Source organism: Nipponia nippon, unplaced genomic scaffold, assembly GCF_047370975.1.
Source record: "Nipponia nippon isolate SJK-2023a ecotype South Korea unplaced genomic scaffold, ASM4737097v1 scaffold_19, whole genome shotgun sequence".
Taxonomy (NCBI): Eukaryota; Metazoa; Chordata; class Aves; order Pelecaniformes; family Threskiornithidae; genus Nipponia; species Nipponia nippon.
In genome coordinates, this window is record NW_028262335.1 from 1,833,132 (window position 1) to 1,845,688 (window position 12,557).

The 12,557-nt window shown below is 55.2% G+C and overlaps 1 protein-coding gene across 1 annotated transcript; it reads right to left on the reverse strand.

The window, feature by feature from the left end:
• Nucleotides 1-83: 83 nt before the first annotated feature.
• On the reverse strand, nucleotides 84-8,941 carry RCC2 (regulator of chromosome condensation 2). The gene is made up of 13 exons (XM_087755303.1): nucleotides 8,706-8,941; nucleotides 7,020-7,372; nucleotides 5,755-5,848; nucleotides 4,384-4,527; nucleotides 4,146-4,277; nucleotides 3,956-4,044; nucleotides 3,555-3,669; nucleotides 3,125-3,291; nucleotides 2,140-2,320; nucleotides 1,944-2,049; nucleotides 1,753-1,825; nucleotides 1,559-1,636; nucleotides 84-1,099 (listed from the first exon to the last, which is right to left on the reverse strand). Exons 2-13 carry the CDS (start codon nucleotides 7,365-7,367, stop codon nucleotides 995-997), a joined length of 1,632 nt encoding a protein of 543 aa, XP_087611429.1. The 5' UTR covers nucleotides 7,368-7,372; nucleotides 8,706-8,941; the 3' UTR covers nucleotides 84-994.
• Between the last annotated feature and the right edge of the window lie 3,616 nt (nucleotides 8,942-12,557).

Genomic DNA, 12,557 nt, shown 5'->3' on the forward strand with positions numbered 1-12,557 from the left:
CTGGATATTTGCATTCTAACACCCCCCCAAAAAATCCCCCCAAATAACCCCCAACCCCAAAGGAAAAAAAAAAAAACCAACCCCAAAAAACCAAAACCCCCTGTATTTTTTACCGTGAAGCTCCCCGAACGGGCGCGAACGCGGCGAACGCCGCCCCCGAGCACCCAGCGCGACCCGTCGGGCTTCCAAAACAAAACAAAATTCAAAAGAAACCCTAAAAATTCAAAAATAATAATAATAATAATTAAAAAACAAACAAACAAACAAAAAAAAAATCATCACCCTTGGGTTGCGTGGAGGCAGAGCCGGGCTCTGCTCGAAAAGGCACCTCGTTTCTCCAGCACAGTGCACAGCGTCGCAGGAGGGACTTTGGGCTGCTCCCAGGCGGGAACAGGGAAGAATGACGAAAAATTCCAAGAAATGAAGAATAACGCCAAGAAAAAAGCGTACGCGAGGCTTTAGGGCTCCCCCCTTCATACCTGAGATCTCCCTGGGGTGGGCGAGGGGAGCCCCAAAATGCTGCTGGGGGAGGCGGGATGCCATCCTTCTCCTGAATCCCTCCGGAAAAAGGGGTGCCGGGGGGGGACCCCCTGAAATTATCGCACTCAAAGTGGGGGGTATTTGGGAAAAATGCCAAAAAATTGGAATATTGGGGAAAAAGAGGTGTTTTCGCAGCTCTTCAGGTCCCCTGTTTTACCCCGAGCCCGCGGCCGGGAATATTTGTGGCTGGGAAAAGGGGAAATAAGAAAAAGCGATGCAGAAAAATACAAATAAAATTAAAATAATAATAAAAAAAAAAATAACCCCCCAAAAAAGAAGCTTGGATGTGCCGAAAGGTCCTGCTACGGTTGGGAACTCAAAAAGCCCTGGGGGAGCGGAAAGAAACCTCCCCCCCCCCCCCCGGGCTTTGGAAATGGGAGAACAGGTAGTGAAACCCGCGGCTGGCTTGGAAAAGCGGGGTCTGGGGGGGCCCGGGGCCCGGCGGGGGGAGCCCTCAGAGGGTGCGGGGGTTGTATTCCGGCAGCTTGCGGAGCTTTTCTTTTTCGGCGTCGGTCTCGTCGCGGGCGATCACCAGCGAGTGGGCGTAGCCCATGGCCACCTGGGATGAGGGCGGAGTGGGGAAACTGAGGCACGGGGGCCAAGCACCTTGTTCCCCGCTGGTTTGCCCCCCCCCCACCCCCGCTTTTGTCCAGGGCCATGTTTGAGCATCCCATGGGTGTGATGAGTTCTGTACGGCCTCAGCCACTGTATTTATTTCAAGGGGGGGGTCCACGCGCCCTCCCTCCAGCATCCTGTGGGTGTGCTGAGCTGTGTACGGCCCCAGCCACCATCTTCCTTTAAGCAGGGGGGGCCATGCACCCTCCCACCAGCATCCCATGGGTGTGATGAGTTGCGTACAGCCTCAGCCACCGTACTTATTTCAACGGGGGGTCCACACGCCCTCCCTCCAGCATCCCATGAGCGTGATGAGTTCTGTATGGCCTCAGCCACCATATTTATTTAAGGGGGAGTCCACGTGCCCTCCCTCCAGCCTCCTCCGGCGGGGCCCCCAGCTCACCTGCTCTGTGTAGATCCCATCCAGGGTCTTCACCTCTTGAGCGGCCGTTGAGGATTTGGGCTTGTGGTCCCCGTAGCCCTGCCAAGTGCACCCCACGGAGGGGGTGAGAAGCAGCCGGTCCCTCCCGCTAGCGGCTGGAGGGGGTGGTTTTGGGGTGTCAAGGGGTTGGGGGTCCCCGGTAAATCCCTTCTTACCAGTTCCCCGAAGGTGGGCGAGGGACCCCAGCTGATGGTGCTCTCATCTGCTGCCACGATGATGCTGCTCTTCCTGCAGCGGGGTGCAAGGCAGGGTGACCCCGTGTCCCCCCAGCTGCCCCGCGGGCGGCTGCACCCCAAAAAAACAGGATATTGGGGTTTTTTTTTGGGGGGGGGGGGCTTGGACTTACCCACAGGCCAGGCTGCGGATTTTCCAGCCACAGAGGTCCTGCACGGCTTTGGGGTACATGGTGGACTCCCGGGAGGTGTTGGTGGCACCCCAAAAAAACAACCCACCTGCAAAGCCCGACATTGCCCGTCAAGCTCCGGCATCCCCCGAACACCCCAAATCACCATGCGCTTCCTCGAAGGCCTCCAAATCCCGACCTGTCTCGCTGACGGCGAAGGAGCACGTGTAGCCGGCGTAGATCTGCGCCGCCCCGCGCCCCGGGAAGTCGAAGAGCTTGACCAGCCGAGGCACCATCTCGTCCTTCTGCTCGGCGTGGCCCAGCCGCCCGTAACCCCCGAACCCCCAGGAGAAAACGCGCTTCTGCGAGTCCAGGACGAGCTGGGGATGGAGAAACGTCCCCCCCAACCATCAGCAGCTGAGACCCGACCAGCTCCGTGCAGGGAAAGCCGCAGCAGCCACAATAAACGGCATCGATGGCAGTGCGTACTGCAAATGCTAAATGCACCCTGCAAATCTCTGTCCTTAAACGCACCCTGCAAATCTTTAGCCTTAAATGCATGCTGGAAATCTTTGTCCTTAAATGCACCCTGCAAGTATTTATCCTTAAACGCGCTCTGCAACTATTGATCCTGATATGCATGCTGCAAATCTCTATCCTAAAATGCACGCTGCAAATCTCGATCCTTAAATGCACGCTGCAAGAATCTATCCTTATGTGCACACTGCAAATCTCTCTACTTACATGCATGCAGCAAACCTTTATCCTTAAATGCATGCTGCAAATCTTGACCTTTAAATGCATGCTGCAAATATATATCCTTGTACGCATGCTGCAGATTTCAATCCTTAAATGCATGCTGCGGATCTCTGTCCTTAAATGCACGCTGCAAGTTTTTATCCTTAAATGCACGCTGCAAATCTTCATCCTTACATGCACACTGCAAAACTTTATCCTTACATGCACGCTGCAAGTATTTATCCTAAAATGCATGCTACGATTCTCTAGCCTTACATGCACCCTGCAAACATTTGTCCTTACATGCACTCCGCAAACATCTACCCTTCAATGCACGCTGCAAATCTTATCCTTAATGCTCCTGCAAACATTTACCCTTCAATGCATGCTGCAAAATTAACGCAGGCTGCAGGTATCTGTGGCTAAAGGCAATCGCTCCCCCGTACCGTGTGGTTGGCCCCGCAGGCCACGTCCCGCACCACCACGTTGGGGACGGGCAGGATCTGCCCATCTTTGGTCTTCTCGATGAAGATGGCCACACGGCGCGGCACCAGCTCGCAGTCGTACTCTATCCGCTGCGCCCGGGCGATGAATTTCCCATCCGAATTATGCCCTGCGGATGGACACCGGGATGAAAACGGGCTGTCCCCCACCCTGCACCCCGTCATTTCCAAGCCAGCTGCAGAAATCCCCTCTCCTCCTGCAACCCCCTTTTTAGTTGCAGCTCCCGCCCCGCTATTTTTGCTGGAGGTGAAGGGGGGGGATGCTTTGGGTGCCCAGATGGGGAAACTGAGGCAGGGAATTTTTTTTCCTCCCCTCCCCCCAAGCCCATGAGAGCTCCAAATTTTAGCAAAGCACCCCAAACCAGCGGCGTACCCAGCTGCCCGTACTCGGGGCACCCAAAGGAGTAGAGGTTTCCTTTGCAATCCATGATCATGCTGAACTCGGCCCCGCAGGCCAGTTTGGTGATGGGCTGCCCGTTGTACATGATCTGCAGGAGAAGCAGAAAAAGGGGTTAAAAAAAAAGGGAGAAAAAAGGTAAAAACCAGAATTTCCCGGGGGAAACCCCCAAATCCTCAAATCTGGGGTTTTATTTTCAATTCTTGCATTTTATTTTCCCACCGCAGCTGCAAATGAATCCCTCCCCGAGAAGGATGCGCTTGCATCCTAAAGGGGCTTGGGCTCTGCTAGGGATTTTTTTTCAATGAGAAACCCCCAAATCTGCTGGTTTTTCCCCCAAAACCCAGGAGGGGAGGCACAGAAAGGAGCGGCGATACCTGCGTAGGGCTGGGCACGGCGTCGGTCTGGTTCCCCAGCCCCAGCTGCCCCATTTTATTCTCCCCGAAGGCGAACACCGAGCCGCTCTCTACAACACACACACACAAAAAAAGGGTGAGACGGGGCAAAATGGGCTGATTTTCGACAATTCACCCCAAATGTGAGTTTTTTTTCCCCCCGCCCCGGTACCTGTAAGCGCCAGCGTGTGGTTGCGGCCGCAGGCTGCCAGCACGATGGCTTCGCCCCCCAGCACCTCGATGAGCTTCGGGGCTTCCACCCGCTTCGTGTCCCCGTGGCCCAGCTGCCCTTTTTCATTGCGCCCTAGCCCCCAAAATCAGCATTTTTTGCAGCAAAACGGGGAGGACGAAGCCTCCCGGCAGCGCGGCGGGGGTTTTTTGGGGTGCTCCCCCCCCGCCCCGTCGCTCACCCCAGCTCCAGAGCTTGCCCTCGGCGGTGATGAGCAGGCTGTGGGCGGCGCAGGGTCCCGACACCACGCTCCGCACCTGAATACCTGAGAGACACCCGTACCTGTGCGGCCCCCACAGGTTCTGGCCCAGATTCCGGTATGCAACTGTAGGGGAAAAAAATAAAAAAAGGGGAAAAAAATTAATTCATTAAAAAATTCCTTCAATATAAACGCATTAAACCCAAGCAGGAATAAAATTAATTTAATATAAAGGCATAAAAAGTAAGCAGTGCGTTTGTTTTGCTTTGCAGGCGATGCAGCGCACCCCAAGGTCTGGCCCAGATTACGATATGCAACTGTAACCCCTCCCCTAATTAGTTAATTAAAATAATTAATTAAATATAAACGCATTAAAAATAAGCAGACAATATAATGAAATATAAATGCGTAAAAATAGGCAGCGCATTTATTTTGCTCCGCGGGCGATGCAGCGCACCCCAAGGTCTGGCCCAGATTACGATATGCAACTGTAACTCCTCCCCCTTAATTAATTAAAAAAATTAATGAAATATAAATGCATTAAAAATAAGCAGGAATAAAATTCATTTAATATAAAGGCATAAAAAGTAAGCATCGTGTTTATTGTGCTTTGCTTTGCAGGCGATCCAGCGCACCCCAAATTCTGGCCCAGATTACGATACGCAACTGTAACCCCTCCCCAAATTAATTAATGAAAAAATTAATGAAATATATATGCATTAAAAATAAGCAGGAATAAAATTAATTTAATATAAAGGCATAAAAAGTAAGCAGCGCATTTATTTTGCTTCGCGGGCGATCCAGCGCACCCCAAGGTCTGGCCCAGATTACAATATGCAACTGTAAAAAAAAGCCACCCTCCAAAAACATTGATTAATTAAAAAATAATTAAATAGGTATGTATAAAAAATAAGCAGAAATAAGGAGTTAAATATAAAGGCATAAAAAATAAGCAATGCCTTTATTTTGCGTTGCAGGAGATCCGGCGCACCCCGTACCCCAAGTTCCGGCCCAGATGACAATATGCAACCGTACCGCCCCAGTATTAATTAATTAAATATAAATGCGTAAAAATAAGCAGGAAAATTAATTAAAATCTAAAAATAATACATAATCTAAAATATAAACCCATAAAAAATAAGCAGCACGTTTATCTTGCGTCGCAGGAGGCCGGGCACACCCCCCATCCCAGGTTACGACATGCAACTGGTTTAAAAAAAAGCCTCAAAAATATGAATTAAAAAAAAAAAAAAGAACGATAAATCTATAAAAATAAGCAAAAGAGGACGGAGGAGTGCACACGCCGAGAGCAGAGCGGGGCATTTTGCTCGGCGGGAGCCCGGCGCCCCTCACCTTGCTGCTTAGGCACTTCTTTGCGGCCGATCAAGTCCCAGTTGGTGGCCCCGAAGATGAGGAGCTGCCCCCGGCACTTGGAGCCCTCCAGTTTCTGCAAGGAGCGGGGGCATCGTCAGCGGGTTGGGGACATCGGGGATGTGGGGGACATGGGGGACGTGGGGGACATCAGGGACGTGGGGGGCATCTGGCACATTGGGGACATGGGGGATGTGGGGGACATGGGGGACATTGGGGATGCAGAGGACATGGGGGACATCAGGGACGTGGGGGACATCTGGCACATAGGGGACATAGGGGACATGGGGGACATGGGGGACGTGGGGGACGTGGCGGATGTCAGGGACGTGGGGGACATGGGGCATGTGGGGGACATCTGGCATATAGGGGACATGGGGGACATCGGGGACGTGGGGGATGTCGGGGACGTGGGGGACATTGGGGATGTGGGGGACACTGGGGACGTGGGGGGCATCAGGCACATCAGGGACATGGGGACGTGGGGGACATCGGGGACGTGGGGGACACTGGGCACATCAGGGACATGGGGGACGTGGGGGACATCAGGGACATGGGGGACATCAGGGACGTGGGGGACATCAGGGACGTGGGGGACACTGGGGATGTGTGGGACGTCACCAGACATCAGGGACAGGAGGGACATGGGGGACATCAGGGACATTGGGGATGTGGAGGACATGGGGGATGTGGGGGACGTTGGGGACATCAGGGACACGGGGGACCCGGGGAACACGGGGGACATCAGGGACATGGGGGATATGGGGGACGTGGGGGACGTGGGGGACATCAGGGACATCAGGGACGTGGGGGACATGGGGAATGTGGGGATACGGGGGCACATCAGGGATGCAGGGGACGCGGGGGATGCGGGGGGGGACACTGGCTCCCGTGCACCCCGGAGGGGACCCGCAGCAAGCGCCCCCCTGCTCTTCCCCTCCCCCGGCCGAGCGCGGCAGGGCCCCCAAACCGCGCGGGGGGGAGCGGGGGGCTGCGGGGGGAGCAGGGGGGACGGGGGGCTGTGGGGGGAGCAGGGGGAGCGGGGGGCTGCGGGGAGCAGGGGGAGTGCGGGGCTGCAGGGGGAGTGGGGGGAGCGGGGGGAGTGGGGGGCTGCAGGGGGTGCACGGGGTACAAAGGGGGGTGTGGGGGGTACAAAGTGGGGGTGCGGGGGGGTGCGGGGGGTACAAAGGGGGGTGCGGGGGGTACAAAGCGGGTGCGGGGGGCCGCCCTCCCGCCTCCCCGCTCACGATGCGCTCCTTGCTGTGCTCGGGCTCGCAGATGACGACGCTCTGTCCCCTGGCCGCTCCTCCCGCCGCCCCGCCGCCGGCTCCCCCGGGCCTGCCGGGCCGCCTCCCGCCGGGGCTGCCGTCCCGCGGCCGCCGCTCCCGCGGCGCCTCCTCCTCGCTGCTTCCCCCGCTGCTGCCGCCGCCGCCGCCGCCGCCGCGCTCCGGTCGCGGCCTCCGCCTCCCTCCCGCCGGCGCCGCGGCCGGGCCGGGCCTCCTCCGCCGCCGCCCCGCCGCCGCCGCCGCCGCCGCCGCCGCCCCGTTGCCCGGGCCCGCGTCCCAGGGCGGCCCCGCCGCCTTCCTCCGGGGCATGGCGTCTGGGGACGGGGACGGGAGCGCCGCCGTCACCCGCCCGCCCCGGGGCGGGGGGACACGAGGGGCTGGGGGGAAGGGGGGGGGGGCGTGCGGGGCAGGGGGTGACCCCCGGCTGCACTTGGAGAAGGTTGGGGGGTGGGGGGCAAAAGTGGGGTGCGGGGGGGCGTGCAAAGGGGGGTTTGCAAAAGTGGGGTGCAGAAGTGGGGTGCAAAAGGGGGGTTTGCAAAAGGGGGTTTGCAAAAGTGGGGTGCAAAGAGGGGATGCAAAGGGGGGTTGCAAAAGGGCTGCAAAGGGGGGATTTGCAAAGGGGGGTTGTAAAAGTGGGGTGCAAAGGGGGGTTTGCAAAAGTGGGGTGCAAAGGGGGGTTACAAAAGTGGGTTACAAAGGGAGGGTTTGCAAAAGTGGGGTGCAAAGGGGGATTTGCAAAGGGGGGTTTGCAAAGGGGGTTGTAAAAGTGGGGTGCAAAAGTGAGGTGCAAAGGGGGGTTACAAAAGTGGGTTACAAAGAGAGGGTTGCAAAGGGGGGTTGTAAAAGTGGGGTGCAAAGGGGGTTGCAAAGGGGGGTTGCAAAAGTGGGGTGCAAAGGGGGTTCAAAAGGACGATTTGCAAAGGGGGGTGCGCAGAAGTGGGGGTGCAAAGGAACGATTTGCAAAGAGCAGGGTTGCAAAGGGGGGATTGCAAAAGTGGGGTTGCAAGGGGGGTTGGAAAGGGGCGATTTGCAGATGGGGGTGCGAAGGGGGGTTGTGGGGGGTGCACGGGGGGAGTGCAAAGAGACTTTGCAAAGGGGGGGCTGCAAACGGGGGGTGTAAAGGCGGATGTAAAGGGGGGCTCAAGGGGGGTGCAAAGGGACGATTCGCAAAGGGGGGATTCACAACCCGGGGGGGGGTTGCACGGCAAGAAACCGGCCCGGAGACAAAAGCCCCCCCCAGGGAAGTGCACGGGGGGTGGAGCCCCCCCCCCCCCCCACACCCCCCCTGCCCTGGGGGGGCCCCGGCTGCGCCCCTGCCGCCGCCGGCCTTTTTAGTTGCTTAATTTTTTTTTTTTGGGGGGGGGGGTTCTTTCTTGTTTGGGGGGATGATTTTGGGGGGGTGCAATAAAACCCCCAGCCCCCCGCGTGGCTGCCCCCCCACCCCCTCCCTCCATCTGCCCCCCCCTTTTTTTTTAATTTCCCCTTTATTCTCGCCGCTGAACAATGGGATCTCTGTCTGCCCCCATTAAACCACGTGGATCCGCCTGCCTTCTCCCTTTTTTTTTTTTAAAGGCTTTTTAAGCCCCCCCCCCTTTTCCCCTCCTCCTCCCCCCCCAATTCCCTGCCTCCCCCCCCCCAGTTGCAAACCTGATTTTAGGGCGAAGGGTGCAGCATAAAGAAAGCAACAACTCGGGGCCTTTGCAATATTTTTGGTGGTGTTTCCTGTTGCAGAAAAAAGGAGGTAATTTTTTTTTCTTTTTTTTTTTTTCCCTTTCCTCCCTTAGCGCCCACCCACCAGATGCACTTAAAATGTAAATATGAGCCGCCAGAACAAATGCTACAATACAAAACAGAAACACATGTATGGGCAGGAAAGGGGAAAAAAAAAAAATATATCATCCTGCTTGGGAGAGGAAGAGGCTGCAGGGTGCAGCTGGGCACGCACAGCTCCATCTTTAGGCTGGGAAGACTCGAGAGCAAACAGCAAAGGGGTTCCCCGCCTGCAGCAGCAAAGGTGCAGGCGCTCCCCTCCTTGCTGAGGGGTTCGTTGCTTTGCAAAGGAAAATGCACGCCTTGTTGCAAAGAATAATTACCTTTTTTTTTTTTTTTTTTGCAGGAGCAAAAGTCCGCTTGCTGCCTTCGGTGCAAAGGGTTTTTTTCCCCGAGAAAAATATGCACGTATTGCCTTTATTGCAAAGTGGGTTTTTTCCCCGAGAAATAAACGCACATAGTCCCTTACTGCAAAGTCTTTTTATTCCCCAAGAAATAAATGCACACATTCCCTTTACCGCGTAGAGTTTTTGCAAAGGAAAGGGGCGCTCCTTCCCCTTAGTGCAAAGATTTCTGCGGGAGCAAAGATGCCCTCCCTCGCAAAGAAAGTTTTATTGCAGAGGGAAGACGCACTCCATCTCAAAAAAGATTTTAGTTTTGCAGGAGGGAAGATGCGCTCATTCTCCTTATTGCAGATTTTTTTACCGGGAGAAGATTCCCTTTATTGCAAAGAGAGGTGTTGCAGGAGGGGAAGACGTGCATTTGCCCTGATCTTTCTTAGCAGCTTCATTTTTGCTGTCCCCGTGCCGTCCCGTCCAGGCACACTGGGATAGGATACATCTGCAATTTGCGATGCATTTGCAATATGTGATGCATTTGCAGTTTGCGATGCATTTCCAATACGTGACGCAATCGCAATGTGTGATGCAATCGCAATTTGTGATGCATTTGCAATCTGGGGACCTGGCCCCACGGGCTGCTGGTGGGCACCATTTGCAAAAACACCGCAAAATGCCAAACCGCTGGCAGAACCCCGGCGTTATTTCAGAAAAAATAACCTTGGCGGCGGTTTAAAGGGGATAAAAAATTAATATATGACTTACTGAATCATCCGCGAAGCATCTCGGTGCGGCGATGTCCTGTCCCGCCGACGCTCCGGCAGGATTTGGGAGATCAAAGGTCGGATGCAGAAAACTCCGGCGCGATGCGCTGCGCCGGGAAGGAGGGCAGAGAGGCACGGCGGCCTCGGCCCATCAGCACCCGAAAAAAAAAAAAGCCGGTGCAACGTTGGGGTTTGAAAAGGGCTTTTAGCTGAGGAGGAATAATTTGGCGGTGATGATTCCCCTCGCTGCCGGGATGGGTTTCGGCGTGCAAGCCCGAGCGCCCGGGCCAAATTCCCCTCCCATTTACCTGCTTGCCCGTATCAACGGCCGATTTTTGCCTTAAAATTTGGGGTATTTTGGGGACTATTTTGCAGGTTTTTGTCCTAATTCTGGTAAAAATGAAAATTAAAAGCATCACTTCCAGGAGCAGGGGGGAACTTTGTTTATTTAGGGGATTTCCATGATACCGATAGCAACATGATGCAACTAAAACCCTGCCAGCGCTGGAACCCGGCCGGTTGTCCCTAAAAATGTAGGTTTTTTCCCCCCAAACACCCACTGGGTTATACTGGGTGGATGGGAAGATTTCGAAGCGATCTTGGCAGGTTGCGTCAGGCCGTGGGTTAAACTGGTTTTTCCTGGGATAAGGCAAAACTGGTCTTACCTGTTAATTCCCAAGGGTGTCTGGGCTGGGGGAGCGGCTCGCCTTGGGTAACCTTGGCCTTGCTTTACCTTCCCCGATCAGGGGTTTGCATCCCCGGCCGATGACATTTGGGGTATCCCTGGGGATGCACTCGGAAAAGGGGGTTTGCAGCAAGACCCTCTGCAAAAATCACCCCGTCCCGGGGAGAGGGTGGCTCTGGGTGCAGCGTGGGAATGGGGGCAGGGGGATTTGCATGCTCTGCCTGCAGCGAGGGAGCAAAAAACCGGCTCGTGCGTCCAGCGGGAGATTTGCTGCAATAAATGCAAGTCCCTTTTCATGCTCCTTTTGCAGCTGGGTTGCACCACCGGAGTTTTTAAGCGAGTTGCTGACGCTCTGGGAGGTGATTTATCCTCCAAGTGAAGCGTACGTTGAATTTTCCCAAGCATTTCATGCAAGTGAGAAGGGAATTGAAGGTCTGGCTTGCCTCCGACTGGCGGGACGTTGCAGGCAGATGGAGTCTCGGGAGGGTTTTGCTGCTAAGAGCCCTGTTTTGCTGGGAATTGTGCAGCGGGGAGATACGGAGGAAGCAAGGGATGAGCTAAAAAAATGAATGCATGCCTTGCAAGCGTGCATCTGCATGGTTTGTGCATCTCCGAGGGGTTTTCAGCTGGCACACCAGTGAGCAAAACCAGCCCAGCTGCTCTCTTGCATCCTTGCACCGTGCACCAAGAACTCCGGCATTTTCGCCTGGGATTTCTAGCAACGCCGTGATGCTACGGACATCAGCTCTGGGTGCCTCCCTGCAAGGTCCTTCCAAAAAAAAAAACCTCTGGAGAAGCTGGGACACCTCTTGGAGAAGGCGTCCCAAAGCCTTCCCCAGGAGGATGCCAGCAGAGGGCATCCCCGGACCAGCTCCATCACCCCAACTACATAGATCTCTATAAATATATATATTTATTCACATGGAATGGTTATATTTAAATAAACACCCTCCCTCCATGCACGTCTGTTGCACCCCGTATCATATGCAAACACACTTACACAGATATTTAAACGCCAAATATTTAAAGTTCCTTGAAAGAGTCTCTGTTCACGCCCATAAAAACAGGTTTACTGAGTTTCTGCTAAGTTATATATCGTAAAGCTTTATGAGGAGGGTGTAAAGCTGCACAGGGAGGGGTGTTAATTTTTCGCTGGGGCAGAGTTTTGCTCGGGGTTTCCATTCTGAGCCAGGCGGCGGGGGGTTTGCAGGGAGTGGGGCAGGATGAGGCCAGCTGGGCTCCATCAGCAGCGCTGGGAGAGGAGGAGGAGGCGGTGGCTGCTTATTTAAGGGCTGAGCAGGGGTGCAAGCTGTTTGCTTGCCCAAATATCCTGGGGGTCCTTTCCTGGAGGTGCGAAGGTCTGGATCCTTGATGTAAAAACACCCCCTGGCAGGCAGGATTAAACCACGGGTGGGCGAACCCCCTCCTGCACCGAGCATCCCCGATCTTTCGTGGGTGAATAAAACCACAGTGCTGGAGCCGATGGACTTTTTTTGGCTAAATGGAAGTTGCCCCGTGTGCAAGCGGGAGGTGCATGAAATTGCTTCCAAGCAAGGAGCTGGAAAAGCGTCCTTAACCCGTGCGGGTGTTTGCAATCCTGCTGCAAAAATGCAGCCCTGCACCTTGCAAGGGGGCTTTAGGGGGTCTTGGCTGGTTGCTGCAGCCAGGAGCCCCCTTGGCTTGCAGGGGCGATGATCTGCAGGGTGATATTTTATCATTAATTTATTTTTATTCTGAATTTCTTTCTTTCTGGGGGTTGTTTCAGCTCCCAGCACCCCAGGGTGGCCCAGCCCTGCTGACGCCGGCACCCGGCCCCAGCTGAGTCAGTGCCGCCGGCACACTGGGCACCGCACCGGTGCCAACACGCCGGCCGCCAGCAAGCAAATCTCTCCTTGCTCCTATTTTTGCTGAACGCAGGGTGAGTTTTTGGGGCTGGGGGCAC